At 45.8% G+C, this 19,978-nt stretch overlaps 1 protein-coding gene across 2 annotated transcripts in view; it reads left to right on the forward strand.

Annotated features, from left to right (window-relative positions):
• The window catches only part of Tmod1 (tropomodulin 1), a 52,461-nt gene that overhangs the window by 27,838 nt on the left and 4,645 nt on the right, over nucleotides 1-19,978 (forward strand). For both annotated transcript variants that reach the window (XM_042695909.1, XM_042695918.1), the window contains 4 exons: nucleotides 2,237-2,326; nucleotides 3,870-4,000; nucleotides 5,622-5,729; nucleotides 8,470-8,613. In XM_042695909.1, the coding sequence (XP_042551843.1) occupies nucleotides 2,237-2,326; nucleotides 3,870-4,000; nucleotides 5,622-5,729; nucleotides 8,470-8,613 (473 nt within the window). The remainder of the gene's footprint in view (nucleotides 1-2,236; nucleotides 2,327-3,869; nucleotides 4,001-5,621; nucleotides 5,730-8,469; nucleotides 8,614-19,978) is intronic.

Here is a 19,978-nt window from a genome sequence, read left to right on the forward strand (position 1 = left end):
GGTGCCTAACTGGCACCAGTGAATCACATCTATAATCCTAGCTTTTAAGGAGGCTGAGATCTGAGGATCCTGACTTGAAGCCTAGGCAGAAAAATCTGTGAAACTCTTACCTCTAATTAACCACCAAAAAGCTGGAAGTGGAGCTGTGGCTCAAGTAGCAGAGTGCCAGCCTTGAGCAAAAAAGCTAAGAGACAGTGCCAAGGTCTTGAGTTTAAGCCTCTCTCTCTCTCTCTCTTTCTCTCTCTCTCTCTCTCTCTCTCTCTCTCTCTCTCTCTCTCTCTCTCTCTCACACACACACACACAAATAATAACAATGCAGGTTTCAACCAGATGCCAGTGGCTCCTACCTGTAATCCTAGCTACTCACAAGACAGAAATCTAAGGATTTTATTTGAAACCAGCCCAGGCCAAAAAAAAAAAAAAGGTGGGGAGATGGGGGGGGGCGGTAAAATGTCTCGAGACTCTTATTTTCAATTAGCCAGAAAAAAAAAAAAATAAGCCAAAAGTAGAGGTGTGGCAGCTCAAATGGGAGAATGCCAGTCTTAGTTAAGTGAGAGCATGAGGCCCTGAGTCTAAGTCCCAGTAACAGCACACAAAAAAGAAAAGAAAAAGAAATTGCAGATGCCTGAGTTTCACCTCCCAAGACCAATTTGTTAGTTCAGGCCTTGGCATCAAGAGTTTTAAAAGAGCCGGCACCAGCGGCTCACACCTGTAATCCTAGCTATTCAGGAGGCTGAGATCTAAGGATTCTGGTTCAAAGCCAGCCCAGGTAGGAAAGACTGTGAGACTCTTATCTCCAATTAACCACCAGAAAACTGGAAGTGGTGCTGTGGCTCAAATATGGTAGAGTGCTTGCCTTGAGCTGAAGAGCTCAGGGTCAGTGCCCAGGCCCAAAGTTCAAGCCCCACGACTGACAAAAAAAAAAAAAAAAAACACCAACATAAAGAGTTTTAAAAGATGCCCAAGTGATTCTGGTGGGCAGACAAAGTGTCTTCGATGATCCAGAGCATCACTCAGGAGTGTGGAATATGGGGTGCCCTTGCCATCCTTGTTATTATCCAGCTTCATCTCTGCCTCTCTTCCTATCTGCCCCAAGCTCCAACCTCACTGCTTACCTCTGGCAACATTCAGTCATCCTTCTCTTCCCAAGTCCCTCCTTAATACCCTTCCAGAACACATTGTCATACCTGTGCTTACATTTCTAATAGTATGAGCATTTGCTTAGTGCTTCTGTCCTCCAACAGATTATCAACTACATGGGCAGGGACCCTGACATTCTTGTTTTCTCCATCCCCGCACCCCAAGAGCTAGTGCTCAGTAAATGTTAAACAAATGAATGGATGAAAGAATGACATAGGAATGATGAGATTGTATTGGCATATTCAGAACGATCTTTCTGGCTATTCTGGGCTGAATGTGGGGAAATGGAAGGAAAGACTGAGGCCAGGACACTTGAGATTCCATGGCTATGACAATATGCAAGCTCTCCCACCAAGGATGAGGTAATGTCCTAATAACACAATTGGGAGTTGAAAATACTGTAAGCCAAACAATCATTTAATACTCTGGCCTTCTGAACACTGTAGCTTTGCAACCCACTTGGACTGTAGGGTCTCAGATGTTTCCCCTTGTAACTGTGAGGCTGGCTGGGAACTCAGATTCACTGCCTCTGCCCAGAATACCTTTCAGAATATTGCTAGCTTGGGAAAAGATTAAAATTAAATCAAAGTATGGTTTCATTTTCACATCATTTGTAAAGTGGAACATCCCCACATCAAGCCATTGTAAAGCCAAGGATTATCTGTATAGCCAAGATATGATAAGTTCTTAATGAGGTCTAAGGTCTTCTCAGGGGAGGTGAGATCCCAGAGAGATCTGGGTGAAGGGGGGCTAATGGGCTTGGAGGAGAGAATGCCAGATAGCTGAGGTGCTGCCCTAGGGACAGACAGGTGGAAGAGGGGAGGGCATGCATAGGAAGAGGCCTTGGCTAAAAAGATTTCCTCTGTGTTAGGCCAAGTTGGATGGGACTTGCCGGTAGGACCACAGGGAGACCATCTGTGGGCAGGATGGAGGTCTGCAAGTAACATAGACAGAAGTGAGAGTAGAAATAGCACCATATTACTACACTTCCAGGGAAGGGCTTCTTACCAGCAAAGCTCCTGAGGTGTGGAAGGTGTGTTCCCAGGCAGCTTCAGCAAGAATGGAGTCATAGGCCTTCCTTTCTTTGTTCCCACAGCTATCCTGGGTATGCACACGCTCATGAGCAACCAGCAGTACTACCAAGCCTTGGGAAGCAGCTCCATCGTGAACAAGGAAGGACTAAACAGTACGTACGAGCCCTTCACTGCCTGGCATCCCCACCCTCACTGGGCCCCAAGGCTGGTTCACAGAGTGCTCCTTGGAAGAGAGACTAGTCCTTGTCTCTGGCTTTCTCTGTTCTCTTGATATTCTGTTCACTGCAGATGTTCTAAAGTTTTATGTAGCCAAATGTAGCCATGTTTTCCTTTCAGTCTCCTGGGATTTTATGGCTTGTTTACAAAGGCCTTATTTATCTTAAAATCCTATTTCCCTCCAAAGGTTTTAGACATTTACTCCTTATATCCAACTTCTTGTTTGTTTGTTTAATTATTTACTATTTGCCGTACTAGGCTTCACTCTTGCTATGTAGGTCCTCTTTACTGCTTGAGCCATGCATCTTGCCCTTTTTCTTTTTTTTTTTTTTTTGGTGGGTCGTGGGGCTTGAACTCGGCCTGGGTGCTGTCCCTCAGCTCTTCAGCTCAAGGCTAGTGCTCTACTACTTGAGCCACAGCACCACTTCCAGCGTTTTCTGTTTATGTGGTGCTAAGGAATTGAACCCAGGGCCTCATGCATGTGAGGCAAGCACTCTACCACTGAGCCACCTTCCCAGCCCATCTTTTGTTTTGTTTTGTTTTTTTAATAGGGTCTCTTGTTTTTCCTCAGACCTGATCTGTGATCCTCCTATTTATACCTCCTTCTTAGCTGGAATGACAGGAATACTCTACCTCACCCTTTATTGTTTTTAGTTCTTTTTCTCTCTCTTCCTTTCTTTCTTTCTTACTTTCTTTTTTTCTTTCTTGCTTGCTTTCTTTTTTTTTTCTTCCTTCCTTCCTTCCTTTCTTTCTTTCTTTTAAATGGAGTGAACTTTTGCCTGAGCTGGCCTGAAACATAGCCTTTTCTATTTCAGCTTCTATGATATAGGTGTGAGCCCCAACATTTGGTTTATATTCAACCTCTAATCCACCTAGAGTTGCTCATGTTTGTGTGTACTTTAAGAAGAGATTAAACTTTCATTTTTTTAATGGATATCCAATTATTCCCACACCATTCTTTGCAAAATGTATTCTTTCACCATTAATGTGAGCCTCCACCTGTATGTATTATCAATTTCTACCTTCTGTCTCACAAGTCACTTTGTCCTTTCCTGAGCCACTATTGCATTGTCTTAATTACTCTACTGCATTGTTCCAAGCAGACATTTTGGCCCCATAGAGAAATGAGGATGCCAATAGAGTAATTATCCTTCCCTTTTGGAAGATGACTAGTGTTTCTCTCCCACCCAGACTACATCTCATTCTCACCAGAGCCCACTGAGGTAATGAACATAGATAGAATGATTGTGCACACTTTATAAGTGAGGGCTCCAGTTCAGAGCATTGAAGTAATTTACCCAGTTCTTATAAGAAGTCAAAGGCAGCATTCACAAACCCAGACCCCTGACTCCCGACAGAACTGCATTGGCACATCATCACCCCTAGTAGCCCACCTTCTCATGCCCTGAACCCTTGACAATGTTTCTTTTCCTTGCATTGGGAGAAAGTGAGCCACCTTCCTTTTGTTGCTTACCCTAGGTGTGATTAAACCAACACAATACAAGCCTGTGCCCGATGAAGAACCAAATTCAACAGATGTAGAGGAAACACTGGAGCGGATAAAGAACAATGACCCAGAACTTGAAGAGGTTAACCTCAATAATATCCGGGTAAAGCCTCTTTATTTCACCGCACCTGTGTGTGAGTAGGTGGAGAGGGTTAAGTTGGTGCCAACATCCCAGGCTGTGCAGAGGAACGGGGTCCTGTTTGGACTCCAGGTTTTTCTGAATTAGAAGAATACAGGTGAACATTTGAGGGAGGACGTGTGAACAAGTGCATCCTACACACAGTCTTGGTTTCTTCTTGAGGCAATCATTAGTCCCAGATGTTCACCACAGGCCAATCTTGGGTCAACCTGGAAACCTGCCATGTTATTCAAAACACAGAGATTCTCTGGGATAAAATCATGAGTCAGACAAAAACTGAAGCACAGGACCTCACAGCTGGAAAAGTCCAGTGCACACCAAGCTCACAGAGTCACCAAACCCCAGGCCGTCCCTATCCTTGACCCATCACTGCTACTGCTGAATGGTTACCTTCATAGGCAACCTCATTTTACAGCCATACAAAGGAGCTGTTGACCTAAGTGCCCAAAGAAACGCCTGAGCTTCCTGCCATATCTCTGTGGGCATTTCCTGAGTGACTATCAGGGCAGGGTAGGGACAGGTGGATGGCAGTCCCACCCTGGACAGGCTGTGGGAAGAATGCAGAAGCGGGCACAGCTGCCTTCCACCTGCTCAGGCCCAAGGCCAATGGGATTAGTTCAGGGAGGGGGGGGGGGTGTAAGACAAGAAGTGAGCCCCTGTTCCTGCTCCTCTTTCCTTTCTGCTTCACTTTCCTTTCAGCGGCTGCCAGCCCTGAGCACAATCTGATTGGAACCTGTACCCTAGTGTTCTCCTCCTCCTGGCTCCCCTGCTCTGTTCCCATGGGAGCTTAAGTGACACCCTGAAATGAGAGCTTGGCAAAAAGCACAGCCAGGCTCTTGCCTGGCGCCTCAGTTGTCTGCTGAGTACCAAGGGAGACAGTGGCGCAGTTCAGAATTGTAGATTCTGGCAGTGAATACCACCTGAGACAGGAGGGTAGTAGGACCTCACCATGAGGTCTCAGTGATCCTTCTAAGCCTCCATAAGGTACAGCATATGCTGTACCTTGAGGTAGTTGAACCAGATCAGTGATACTTTTTACCTGAAGAGATTAAAACACCAACAACCAAAAAGCAAACAAAAAAAACCCTCAGTCAATGCCCAGGGCCACCCCTGAGATTCTGACTGTGATGGTCTGGAATAGGCCTAAGAATCCACATTTGCAAGTTGTCAGAAGCAATTGATGTGCCACTAGTATTGAGACCATCTGAGGGCAAATGCCTCTTAGAGAGTGTTTAGTGCAGCCCCTACTTCTGTTCTCAAAAAGAAAGAGAGTCACAGAGTGAGTGGGGTCAGACACACCACTGGTCACTGGTGGGTAGGGAGCTCAGCCCCGCTCCTCCCCTCGTCCTGAGCCCTTTGAAAAATACTCCTCAAAACTCCATGCATAGAAGAGAGTTGTGGGTCTTATCTCAAAGTTTCAGGGGAGATGTGTGTATCAGAAGTTTCTTCTTAAGTCTCAGTGATCACCTCATTCAACCTTGTGCCCAGATGTGGAGAGGAGTCAGGCTAAGTATGGAAAAGAGATCCTGCCTCTCCTCTGCCCCAGGCTGGGCTGCTAGTCACTCTCCATTCTTTCTTTCTGCAGAATATCCCCATACCCACCCTCAAAGCATATGCAGAAGCTCTGAAAGAAAACTCCTATGTGAAAAAGTTCAGCATTGTTGGGACCCGGAGCAATGACCCTGTGGCATTTGTAAGTACTGCTACTCTTCTGTGTTGATACCAGGGCAACAGAAGGGCTATACTTTCGGCCTCAGGACTAGCAATGTTCCACTACTGAAAATTTCTGTGTGATAGACTGAAGAGACAGGGCTAGGAAAAAAAAGGGGGATGTGAACAGGACACTGTCACCCTCTCAACAGTCCAGCTAAGTCTTACACTGACCCTGATCAGAAGCATGGACCTCCACCCTTTACATATGGAGAGGAGAACTAGAATTTAGAAAGGCCAGCCAACTTGCTTTGTCCAAAGTCACCCAGCAAGTGCTCGACTGACAGACTTAGGATCTAATGAAACCACTCTGATCGTAACATCTCCCTTAGATTGTAAAGCCCAGCACATCATACTTAGACAAGGCCCTGTCCTCTGGGCCTCGGTTTCTCCATTTCTAAAATCACTGTGTGAAAGCGGCCCTGTGGCTCAAGTGGTAGAGCACTAGCCTTGACTAAATAAAGCTCAGGGACAGTACCCAGGCCCTGAGTTCAAGCCCCAGTAAAAATAAAAATAAAAATAAAAAAAGATAAAATCACTGTGTGCATCAGGAGGTTCCAATGAACATTTTGCTTACTTTTGTCCATGTCTTAAAAAATATCACTAACCATATCAAATTGTACTTTTTGTAAAGGCACTATGTATTCTTCTTTAAAAAAATATTCAATACACACTTCTTGAGTTTCTCTATGATTGGCACTGAATTGGTTTCTGAGACTCCAACTGTGGCCAGTGCATTCCCAAGCATGCACATCCATTTGGCTGAGCGGACCACTAAAGCATAGCCACACAGATAGTGACTACACCACTAGTAGCAGGAATTTGCTTCCCAGAGGTGGTAATCAGCCATTTAGTAGAAGCCAGTTCTTTTCTGATTTTTAAAACAAGTAGGGTCCCTTTCTTCAATATTATTGAAATGAGAAAAACAGCTGAGTCTTTCACAGCTGCCAAAGGAAACTTCTAGGTTGAGGCTATCTGACGTCAGTGGGTCCCCATTCACCCATGGCAACATAGCTGGCAACACTATATGATTCCAACATTACTAAGTCATGGACCAGAAACCAGGCATATCCACTCAGCTCAATGCCACCAATGTTTTTTGGCCACAGACTCTGTGCTAGACTGACAGTGTATTTGCACTTGAGTACCTATTGTTCAGTGCTGAAACACCTTTAGGTCAGTTGCTACATCAGGCTGCCAGTGCCTTGAAAGTGCCTTTCACTGCCTTGCCTGGCTCATCTCCTATACCCTTAGTCCTCCATGTGATCTAGTACACCAGAAGTTAACATGTGGCAAGGCAGGGCATCCAGGACCCACTCAACCTCCAGCATAAGCAGGCTAGCTGCTGGGGACATGGGCCCACTGGCTGTTAAAGTGCATTAGTGGAAGGCCAAGTGGTCTTGTGGAGACCCAGAGAGGTCAGAATCAGATCCCCTCAGGAAGAGCCAACTTGCTCAGAAGACAGGCATGGTCACAGGAATGGTGAACACACTGTCTCAGGACTCTCAGGAAAAGGACCGTCCAGGAAGATACAATTCAGAATGAGAGTCTGACAGGGGACTAAGCCTCTCTCATGGTTTTAGCTAGCAGGGTCAGTACTACAGGGCAGCCATTCCTGGTGTCCCTTCAGACAGCCAGACCCACTGATCACAATACCCCTGTCCCCTCAGTGGCTGGTGTCATCTTTCCCCATGATGCGTCACTTTCCCCAACTGCTAATTACCTCATTCTCTTCAGAGGCTCTGATTGTCATCTACACCCCCTGGCTGCAGCCCTCTGAAACGTGCTAAGGGCCATCTGAGCTCTGCTCCCAGAACTGGCTCTGGTCACTTTCTGAGTGGGGTGGTTTTCCAGCCCTGCTCTCTGGTTCTCTGGGAAAGGAAACAGCAACATTAGAAGAGACAAGTTGAACACAGAGAAGGTAGAAACTCCACTATACATTGCCTAAAAACCTTCTCTATGAGCACTATGGGCAACATGGATGTTAAGGGGGCTTTTCCAGCCCACCAAAGATAGTCTAACGGGCCCACATTAGCATAAAAACAACAGTAAACCAAGGAGTAGAAGTTCCTCAAGGGAGCTCTGGGATAAATTCTGTGAAGTTCAAGAGGGCTGATTACAGCTAGTAGGGATGTCATCAAAAGCTCTTCGAGAAAGGGACATTACAAAGGGCCTTGAAGGGATGGCCAGGGTTTGGCCAACTGAAGGAAAAGTTTGGCCAAATTCCAGATGGTACTGATGGAGTAGGCAAAGGTAACTGGGTAGAAAAGCACTGAGCATGTGCAGGGAACTGTGAGTCATATGATGAATGGAACAGAATGAGGCAGACTTGGCTGGGAATGTGGCTTAGTGGTAGAGTGCTTGCCTAGTATGCGTGAAGCCCTGGGTTTGATTCCTCAGTACCACATAAACAGAAAAAGCCAGAAGTGGTGCTGTGGCCCATGAGTGCTAGCTTTGAGCAAAAGAAGCTCAGGGACAGTGTCCAGGCCCTGAGTTCAGGACTGGCCAAAAAAAAAAAAAAAAAAAAATGAGGTAGTCTTAGGCAGGACAGGGGAGGAGCAGCAGGTGGTGAATGGCAGATTGGAGGGAAAGCACTGCTTGGAAAGGAAGTTCTGGAGACCATCGTGTCTGTTTCGCTTGGTATTTGTGGATCCACTCAAGGGGAGCTTCTGCCTTGCCCAGAGTGACTCATGTGTGCCCCCTGCTTTTCTTCTGTGGCCAAGGCCCTTGCTGACATGCTCAAAGTGAACAAAGTGTTGAAGACACTAAACGTAGAATCCAACTTCATTTCTGGAGCTGGGATCCTGCGCCTGGTGGAAGCTTTGCCACACAACACTTCTCTCGTGGAACTGAAAATCGATAACCAGGTAAGATGGGCAAGGGTCATCGAATGTCCTTTACTGTGTGCCACTCACCTTACTGTACTTGCTGGCATGCTGCTTGACAGCAGATGACAATAACTACAGAAGTGAGGGACTTAAATAGTTATCCTGCCCACACCCTCCATTATGCTACTTTCCTTCTTCATGCCCACTGCATGCTCTATCTGCTTGTGTCCCTGGGGGAGTAGGGAGCTCACCCCTTACCAACATCACTTCTTTAAAAAATACACTTTTTATTATCTTTAAGTAATTGTACAAAATAGTTGCCATTTAACAAAGCAGTTTATGAATACAGTGCATCTTGATGAGTGTCACCCCTTTCAACATCCAACATCACTTCTTTACTCTTGGGCTTTGAGAATCTCATATTTTAGACCCAGAACAAATGAGCTTTGTAAGTTCTGCATGTTGATTTGGCTCTGTTCTCTGCTGCCCCAGAACATCTGATGCAGAGATCTCACAGACTACTAGACCCTTCTTTCCCAGGCCAAATACCTCCATTTTCTTCAATCAATGTATTCCATGAGGCTTTTGAGTCTTCTTACTTTTGATGTTTCTCTATGGGAAAATTTTAGTTGTTTCTTATTTCTGTTTCTAATTTCGCTTTGGAAATTCTTTTTTTAAATTTTTGTCTGTCGTGGGGCCTGAACTCTGGGCCTGGGCACTGTCCCTCAGCTCTCTTCAGCTCAAGGCTAGTGCTCTACCACTGGAGCCACAGCACCACTTCTGGCTTTTTCTGTTTATGTGGTACTGAGGAATCAAACTTAGGGCCTCATGCATGCAATGCAAGCACTCAACCACTGAGCCACCTTTCCAGCCCCTGGAAATTCTTTAAGTCCCTACTTTCTAAGAGGATGTCACTAGCAAGAGCTGTGTGTAACAATACCTTGTGTGTTATGTGGATGAGGGTCTTCTGTGGACCAAGCTCTATGCAATACATCTTGCTTCCATCATTACTGGTCTCCATAGAAACCCAGCAGGATACAGGTATGATCAGTCTCCATCTGCAGAAGAGAAAACAGCCTAATAGGCTAAATTCTTTTTCAGAGTCCCAGAGTCAGCATTTAGGAAGTAGGATTTGGATCCAGGTTTCTTTGGCTCCAAAGCTCATACTCCTTCCACTGCTGCATGTGACTTCCAACATGAAAATGAAAACTAAAGACTTTTTCCCTACATGAAAATTTTGGCTGAATGGTGTGTACATGTGTGCAAAGATAAAATAACTGGAAGGAAGTATTACAAAATTATACACAATGGATCTACCTAAATGCTTTTAAACCTTCTCATTGTAAAAATATGACAAAGAGAAAAGTAAGTAAATCATAAATGTACAGTGTGACAAATCACATGACCCCTGGGACCTCTATCTAGGTCAAGTACAAAATCACCAACCTCCAGCTGTTTGGGGCTACCTTTCCAGTCACAGCCCTTTGAAAACTCTTCAACTTACTCCCACCCTCCCTTCCTCATGCTGTCTGCCTCCTGGAATGTCCTCTATGTCCTGTCCTTCTGTCCCCTGGAGAGACTGTCCTGTTGGGGAAGGCTGGTGCTCTGGAGCAGCTGGGATCAGCTTGAAGGGCAATATCTCATCTTCCCAGCTCAACCTCAGTGTCAGCATGTGGCACGTTAGCACCTTGAAATTGCCCTGATAGGTAGGAGTGCTAACACTGTGGAAACTGGAAATCAGGCCTTTGTGTTTGCTTGAGAGCCGATGGACCACTGCCTTCTCTATCCACCTCATAGCCCTGCCAAGCCTTTGAAAGAGAGAGCTATGTGTTCCCTCCTCTGTGGTTTCCTAGTCCCTGGCCTTTCCTGTGAGCTTCTCAGAAGCTAGTGCTGTATTGGCATCACCTCCATATCCCAGTGCCCAGCCAGGTATCTGGCCCTGTGTGGGGAACTTGCTTGCCCTGGATGGTTGTGTATATTGATCAGGGAACAATGAACATGCAACCCTCAACTCACTCTCCAAGCTGGAATGCCTCAGACATTCATTGAAAGAGACCACATGAGCCAGAGGCATCATGTCATGTGAACTCACTGCATGAGACTCTGTATCTCTTGAATGGTCACTCCCAACTCTACCTGCCAGGCCCTTTCTGTGGAACACCTCCCTCCCCTTCTGTTGCTGATTCTGCTCTCCTGCAAGCTAGAGGGGCATCACAGAGGGAACACAGCATGTAGCACACTTAGCAGCAGCCCCTAACCAGGCCCTGGGGCCTGTGACTTCTGGCTTGGTGGGTCTACCTAGAGTCAGCTGAAACCTGACTCCCAAAGATTACAGGATCCCGGCCTCCAGTCATTGAGAGGGTGCTGGCAGCAAGCTCATAGCCTTGCCTATTACTACATTTCCCCCAGAGCCCAAGCCAGAGCCAGTGCTATTCCAGCATTGACCTTACTGTGGCCGAACACCTTGGTGCAAGAATATTTACTTCTGTGAGCCTCAGTTTTTCCACTTATAAAAATGTGGATAGTAAGAATCTTTTTTTGCTTTTGAGCACCAGTGGCTCACACCTGTAATCCTCACTACTCAGGAGGCTGAGATCTGAAGATCATTGTCAAAGCCAGCCTGGGAAGAAAAGTGTGAGATTCTTATCTCCAATTAACCACCAAAAAGCCAGAAGTAGAGGTATAGTTCAAGTGGTAGAGCACCAGACTTGAGCAAAAAAGCTCAGGGGATTTCTAGGCCCTAAGTTCAAATCCCAGTACTAACATAAAAGGAAAAAAAAAGAATCTTTATTCCTAAGATGGAAACAGAAGCATTAAACTGACAGACTACCTAACAGGGCACTTAAGAGATTACAGAGGGTACCTCTGGCGGATCATTCTTGTAATCCTAGTAACTCAGGAGGCAGGAAAGTCTCCAGCCCAGGCAGGAAAGTCTGTGAGACTCTTATCTCTAATAAACTACTGAGAAAAAGCCAGGAGAGGTGCTATGGCTCAAGTGCTAGCTAGCTAACCTTGAGCAAAAGAAGCACAGAAACAACACCCAAGCCCTGAGTTCAAGCCCCAGGACCAGCACAAAAGAGAGAGGGGCAAGGAGGGGGAAAGAGGGAGAAGGAAATAGGAATGGAAGGAGAGAACAGAGGTAAACTGAAGTTGGCATCTTAGGATGAGTACACAGGGACTCACACGTTATCCTAAGAGTTCATGAGCCAGTGCCACAAGCCAGAGTCCACACTGGGTACTTTGCATTGTCTTATTTAATACTCACAATGCCTCTATAATGTATATAAAATTGTGTCAAGTAGACTATACAATCTACCCAAGGTCACAGTGTCTGCAGGAGACACAGGCACATTCAAACCCACGTCTGTGTGATTCTCAAAGCTCTGGGATAGCCCTGAGTTGGATCCTTGTGGTTTCTCACCTGTCCCTTTCCCTATCTGTGCTGGACTCTGTATGTGAACAAGGCTGTAGCTGTTCCTTTCAGGACCCCCATGCTGCATAGGAAGGGAGACAGGTGAAGACATGGCCTGCACTGGGTGCTCTGCAAGTCATAGTGAGCCACAAGGTCCGCTGGAGGGAGCAGCCCTGCTCAGGAGCAGGGATCAGGGCAACAGGGGAAGGAGGTAGAGTCTGGGTGACCTACCGGCTGGGCAGTATCAAAGATAGTGAAGCATAAACCAGGCACCACACGATGCAGGAAACGGTAAGAAAGAAGGAAGCATACTCCAGACTTGGGGTACCCCTGGAGGAAAGCCAGATAGGCGTTGAGAGAGAAAGAACCTTGAATGGGGTAGGTTAAGGCTGTGGGCTGTGCTTTTGGAAAATGGCTTCTGGCTGAATAGGAAAAGATAAGATGTAGGGACAAGGACATGTAGGGACACAGACATGGAGACCAGGAGGCCAACAGGAGGCAGCAGATGGAGGGGGACATGTGGAGGGTATTCCTATCAAAGTCCTTAGCTCCTGGTGGAGAAAGGGGCTGAGAAGATCGAGGCAAGCATCGGGGATGCACTTCCGGACCCAGGCTCAGGAAGCCCCTGGACCTGTCACGGTGTCTCCTGAGACCCAGCACAGCTGCCTCCCCTCAGTGCCCCAGCACTGGAGGAGGAGTTGGGCTGGGACCAAGCAAAGGTGGCGAGTGGAACTTGATTTACTCCTCGTTCTTGGTTAGTCACCAAGGTTTCTGGCGGCCAGAGCTTTTGCTTCAATCTCTGTGCATGTAACCTGTGTCAGTGAAACTCTGTCCTCCTTTCTCCTTATACGGCCAAGAAAAGGGACTTGGGGAGCTGTACCCAGGGTGACATGGAGCCTGGCAGGCTAGCTCAGCAGCAGCTCAGAACTGGGATGGTGAGGCTGTTTATTTATTCAACCCCTCAGAGTCCTTATCTCTGGGAAATAATGGGTGAGGGGAAGGGGTGGAGGAGGCCCTGAGTGGGGGCTGAAGGTTGGGTAAATATCTCATCCAGTTCTCCTCTTACGGGTAGGGAAACTGAGACTCAAGAAGGAATGAGACTTGCCTGAGGTTTCAGGTCAGTGGCAGAGTTGGGTTTATAGAGAGTTGCATTTATAAAGAGGAAAGACCAGTCAGCCTGAAGGAATAGACACTCTAGAGGGGTGCCTGTAGGCCCCCAACCCAAGTCATCCGCATCTAAAATGGTGCTTCTGTACCCTCCTACCTCCCCTCAGAACTACCCGCCCGCAGATCCTACCCCAGGGACTCTCAAGGCCCCGAGAGAGTCTTGCCCTCCAAAACAGACAAGGCCTGAAAACACAATTACCTCTCCCTAAATGGAGATATGCACACTATCTGGGAAATATTCCCCAGATTTCCAACATTCCCTTCCCATATTTGACAGTGTTTAATATTGTGGAGAGAAGCAAAAGAAACTAGATTGCGTTTTCTTTGTTTTCCAGATCAGATAATTTGTATCTAGCTTTTTAAAAAATAAAAAACTCAATATTGGGCTGGGAAGATGGCTCAGTGATAGAGCGCTTGCCTTGCATGCCTGAGGCCCTGGGTTCAATTCTTCAGCACCACATAAGCAAAATGAAAAAAGCCGAAAGTGGTGTTGTGGCTCAAGTGGTAGAGTGCTAGCCTTGAGCTGAATTGCTGAGGGACAGCACCCAGGCCCAGAGTTCAGGCCCCACAACCGGACCCAAAAAAAAAAAAAAAACAAAAAAACTCAATATTGCCTGTGTATGCATTATCTATACCTGTGTAACAAATTGTCCCAAAATTTATGCCTTGGAATCTTGGTTTAAAACAACAGTAGGGATAGTAGGGGAAAAAACAAAGGAGAGGCAACAATGCTTGATAAGAAATGTACTCATTAGCTTGCTCATGTAATTGTAACTCTTCTGTACAGTATTTTCACAATTTTCTCTTTAAAAAAAGAAAAGTAGGGGCTGGGAAGGTGGCTCAGTGGTAGAGTGCTTGCATGCATGAGGCCCTGAGTTCGATTCCTCAGCACCACATAAGCAGAAAAATCCGGAAGTGGGGCTGATGCTCAAGTGGTAGAGTGCTAGCCTTCAGCTGAAGAGCTGAGGGACAGCACCCAGGCCCAGAGTTCAGGCCCCATGACTGACCAGAAAAGAAAAGTATTCAAAAGACAAAAAAAAAAAAAAACAGTAAACATGTATTAGCTCAGGAATCTAGGGGCAGCTTGAATGCCTAACTTCTTCCAGAATAAGCCAATCCAAGGCAGACAAAGAAAAGACTTACACAAAGGCCTTTCTGCCATCTTGTTTGTTAGAAGTGAGTCCCTCATACTCAGGGGGAGAGGAATTAAACTCTACCTCCCTTCAGGAGGAATATCAAATAACTTTGCAGACATCTTTGTAAGTCATTGTAGTAAGAATCATCTATATTATTTTGTGTCACAGCAGTTTGTCCAGAAAAACTACCCAAAGATGGAGCAGGTACCTCAGGGAGGGGACCTCCCTCCCGAGGGTGTGTCAGCTGAGTAGTTTGGCGACTCAGAGATGATTCTGACCAAGGTTCAAGACTCTGGTGTTGGACAAGACTTGTCTGTTGTATTTTCAAACGTTACCAGTGATTCATATCATGGGAATCACAAAGCCATAGCCAGATCAGGCCTATCACATATACAAAGTGAATTTCTCCATGCCCATGGCCCAGAATGAGGTCTCAGCGCCAACTTCTCCATGGCACAGCTCCTAATAGCTGAAGCATTGATCACATTACCCCTGGTCATGGCAGTGTAAGGACACCAACTTTCACACACTGCAGAAGGATATGCCAACTTTCAGCATGACAATAACTATTTTAGTCCTGGGGCTAGAACTCAGGGCCTGTCCTTGAGCTTCTTTGCTCAAGGCCAGCACTCTACCACTTGAACCACAGTGTCATTTCCAGCTTTTTCTTACTAGTTTATTAGAGACAGGCTAGCTTTGAATTGTGATAATCAGATCTCTACCTCCTAAGTAGCTAGGATCACAGGTGTGAGCCACCAGCACCTGGCAGCAATAACAATTTTAATACAAACTATGCCCTCCTCTCAAAGTTCCCTTTTGCCAAACTATGGGATGTTCCCTCCTTTCTTCTCTTTCTCCCTCCCCTGCTGCATCTGTTGTTAAGGAGACTTGGAGCAACCTAAAATCCAGCTACATCAGATAATCCCATAGACACAGTAATAAGCAACAAAGTGGTGGTGAGCTTACTCAAAGTATGCTGTATAGCCAGGGCCCAGTGCTCACACCTGTAATCCTAACAACTCAGGAGGCTGAGATCTGAGGATCGCGGTTCAAAGCCAGCCCAGGCAGGAAAGTCTGTGAGAATCGTGTCTCCAGTTAACCACCAGGAAACCAGAAGTGGCACTGTGGCTCAAGTGGTAGAGCACTAGCTTTGAACTGAAGAGCATAGGGACAGCACCCAGGCCCAGAGTTCAAGCTTCACAAACAACAGCCAAAAAAAGAAGCACAAGACAACAAAAAAGTACTCTGCATACATCTATGGAATTAACACAGTGAAGCCCACTTAAACTACTAAGGTATGCTCTAAAGCAAAAAAAGCCAGGCCTTGATGGCTTATGCCTGTAATTCTAGCTACTCAGGAGATTAAGCTCTCAGGATTGAGGTTTAAATCCAGTCTGAGCAGAAAAGTTAATGAGATTCTTATCTTCCACTTAACCAACAAAAAGCCAAACCTGGAGGTCACCAGTGCACCAATCTTGATCAAAAAAGCCAAGACTGAGTTTAAGGCCCAGTACTGGCATAAAAAGTGAAAACAGGTGCTCATAGCACATGCCTGCAATCCTAACTACTCAGGAGACTGAGATCCAGAGGATCACAATTTGAAGCCAGCCCAACAGAAAAGTCTGTACGACTTCATCTCCAAAACAACTAGCAAAAAGCCAGAGTGGAATTGAGATGAGAGCAAGAAAGCATGTAAGCACAGGTCCTGAGTCCAAACCCCTGTACTGGCAGAAAAGAAAGAAAGGGAGGGAGGGAAGGAGGGATGGAGGGAAAAAAGAAGGAAGGAAGGAAGGAAGGAAGGAAGGAAGGAAGGAAGGAAGGAAGGAAGGAAGGAAGGAAGGAAGGAAGGAAGGAAGGAAGGGGAAAAAAGAAAAAAAGCAATGAAGTGACTTTCCATAGACATGGAAAGATCTTCATAAAATACTGAATGGAATAAGCAAGTTACAGATTTGTAAGCATAGTATGAATCAATTTAAAGACAGAAAAGTGCAACAAGACAAAACATAGCCTTGTTTCTATATACTGAAGTGCCTGAAGCCGCACAGAAACGCAGCCCTTGGCCACAGTAGGCACGTCAATGGAAGAAGGTAAGATTGGGAGAAAGTGGTGTAAAGGTGCTCTTTCATTTTACCCCATCTGCTGCATAACCATTTTACTTTTAATAATGAGATTATATTTATTCTCAAGTGGTTTGTTCATTTCTCCCGCAAATCAGATGGGAGTCCAGACTTTTTCCCTATCCACCTTTGCCCTGGCCTGTGGCCAAGACTCTGCCATTGCCAGTGCTGACAGTCGAGCCACCCATCTCTCCCTAGGGGATTCTTATTGCCTTTCACCGACTGTCAAGGTCATTCTCCTGATGTTTTGTGCCATTTAAGCAAGCTATTCATAGACTCATAAGACTCAGGCCCCAGAGGCCTTACAGGTCGTAGAGCCCAAGCTTTCCCCATTCATGACATCTGGGTAGTCCCTTAAAAGCTGTGGCTGATTTCTGTTTATGCACCTCCAGGGACAAGCACTTCCTTCTCTCACCAGGACGTTCTTTCAGTATGTGAACACCTCTGATGATGAGATTGCAGATCTGTATGCCAAGTCTGCCAGTGTTCCTTCTCTGTTACTTCTCTGTCAGTGCTCCTTCTACCTTCTGAGTTCTCTCAAAGGGCTGTGGTGATTAACTAGCATGCAACAAACTGCCTATATTTACATTCTTCTGCAACTGCCAGTTTCTGTGACCTAGAGCACATTTTTCTTTTCTTTTTAGTAGTGCTGGGGATTGAGTGCAGGGCCTCACACTTGTTAGGCAAGTGGCTCTACCACTTAAGCCACACCTTTTGCTTTTGTTTTTCAGATAGAGTCTCATGCTTTTGCTAGGTCCATCAAAATTGATATAAGGATCAAATAGAAGGATCAAAATTGATCTTTCTACCTATGATTCCTACATAGTTGAGAACAGATTATATACCACCATTCCCAGGAGGGGAAAATTCTTGTACCTATATACTTCATTCCCTTGCCTATAAATGAAAATTATGATAAATAATACATATTGCATAGGTTGATAGTGAGGAAAATGAGATTGTTTTTGTAAAGTGCTTAAGTTAACAGTGGTCATTAAATGGAAGTTATTTGAAAAATAAGAGACTTGAGTTAATCTTGGCCTTGTAGCCAGTGCCCATTGTCTTGTCTATAAGATGTGTCATTTTAGTCTCAGAGTCCCTGGAGTTTGAGAGACCTTGAATTCTTAATGTTCGTTCTAAGGATATATACATATTTTCTATTTTGAGCTGGGAATATAGCTCAGTGGTAGCAAATATACCATACGTGTGCAAGGTTTTGGGTTTGATCCTCAGCACTGTGAAGAAAGGAAGGGGAAGGGATAGGGAAACAGGAGAAAGGGAGAGAAAAGAAAAAGAGTGGAGGTGAAAGAAAAAGGAAAGGAAAGGGGAAAGGGAAAGAAAAAAGAAAAGGAAACAGTCTTGGTCCAAGATTCACACTTCATGTCATGATTATAAATGGAATTCTGTACCCTGCTACACACACTCAAATAGTCCTACAAGTATCCCTGAAATCTTGAACACTAATTTGAGATTCTGAAGCCCTGGAGAGCCTCTGCTGTCCTTCCAGTCCCAGGTCAAGGTCAAATCTTGCATCTGGCATTAAGAATTATGGAGCTAGCAGGACACTGGTGGCTCACAGCTATACTCCTAACTAGTCAGAAGGCTGAGATTGTAGGATTGTGGTTCAAAGCCAGCCCGGACATGAAAGTCTTTGAAACTCATCTCCAGTTAACTACCAGAAAACCAGAAGTGGAGCTCAATGTAGTAGAGTGCTAGCCTTGAGCTAAAAGAGCTCAGGAACAGCACCCAGACCCAGAGTTCAAGTCCCACAAGTACCAACAACAACAACAAAGACGGAGCTGTCTAGCCAGCTTCTGTCTCTACATAGTAGTTTGCTGTTTCTGAGATGGAGAGGCTTGTTTCTGCCTGCCCTGCTCATCCCCCAGGGACCTAGGCAGGTCAAGAGGCTGTGTGAGCTGGACCTACCTGCTCAGAGTATCCACATTGAAGCGGTCACATGACCCTCACAGTCCTGGCTGAGTCTTATCTCAGGGCAGATGGTGCTTTTGAGACAAGCCCATCCTGAATTCCATCAGTGCTTTCCCAGCAGGTGACCCCAAAGAGAAGCCAGGCTTTCTGCTATGGGATGGGAAGGGAGCTGCCAGTTTCTCCTGGAGGCCTCAGATGGTCGCTACCATCTTCCAGGCCAGCTGGCCAGACCCAGGTTCTGCTGAGTCCTCTAAGGTCAAGCCTGAGCTCTTCCCAGCATTTTCAGGAACCTTCCCAGATGGGCCAGTGGGATTACACCAGTGTTCTACTATGGTTGGCTTTCCCGGCATCTTCTGGTGGACTCAATACTTGGGAGAAATTCTCTGTCCAGCATCTCAATCTCAATTTACACTTGACCAGTGAGATCTCAGCCTTGTTCTGTGTGTCCTCCAGCTCTTTTATGCTGTGCACTTGGATGACTTTCTAGTTCCTCTGTTCCATGCAGTTCCCCAAAGCCTGAGGAAGAGACACTAGGTGGCAGTACCCTCCAGAGCTCAGCATGGACAGCAGCACAGTGAGGAGTGGCATGCTGTTTATGTTGACCAATATGGTAGCCACCAGCCAGTGGCCACTGAGTTTGTGCAACTGAGAAACTGAGTTTTAGACTTGATTTTAATGATTCAGGTTTGGGAGAAGAAAAAAAAACATGGCTAGTCGCTGCTGTCATGGAAAGTACAGGTCTGGCTGGAGAGATAGAAATGGAGGCAGATGGACTGTGGTGGGTGGAGAGAGGGATGTCCAATGTGGAATGGAAAGGATCATATCCAGGCATTAGAATCACGAAAGGCTTCAGCAGGGAGGGAAAATTTGCAGTGGGTTTTAGATCACTAGAGATACATCTAACAGGAGATAGTAGAGGAAAGGCAGAAGAGCCCACAGGTACCAGGTACCATAGTAGCAGATCACCAGTCATAGACAGGCAAGCAAGGAATGAGAGAAAAAGGAGGAAAGGACCAACTGTTCAGGCTCACGACCAATACCACAAAAAGAAAATAATAATTATTTTAAATCCAATAAAAACATCTTTAAATTATCTTTAAATAGTTGTGCACAGGAGGGGCCATTTAACAAAGATGTTTATGAATATAATGCATCTTGATCAGTTTCAGCCCTGCAATATTCTCACCCTCCTTCAACCCAGCCCTTCCCTTTTCTTATTTTTGTGGTATACATAGTGAATTCTTGACTGCATTAGTCCTTATTCATTTATTTATTTATGTATTATTTTTTGCCAGTCCTGGGGCCTGAACTTGGAGCTGGGGTGCTATCCCTCAGCTTATCAGCTATTCAGCTCAAGACTAGCGCTCTAGGCCTGAGCCACAGGGCCACTTCCGACTTTTTCTGTTTATGTGGTGCTGAGAAATCGAACTCAGGGCCTCATGCATGCAAGGCAAGCACTCTACCACTGAGCCACCTTCCCAGACCCTCAATTGTTATTTTTTTTAATATCATTGGGGGACAATATTGAGGATTGAACTCAGGGCCTTCCACTTGCTAGGTAGGTGCTCCCCCAATTGAGCCATGCTTCTAGCTCCTTCTTTATATTGGTTATTTTCAAGCTAGGGTCTTGTTTTACTTCCAGG

This window comes from Dipodomys spectabilis, unplaced genomic scaffold (genome assembly GCF_019054845.1).
Source record: "Dipodomys spectabilis isolate Male_0828 unplaced genomic scaffold, ASM1905484v1 ptg000006l, whole genome shotgun sequence".
NCBI classification, from domain to species: Eukaryota; Metazoa; Chordata; class Mammalia; order Rodentia; family Heteromyidae; genus Dipodomys; species Dipodomys spectabilis.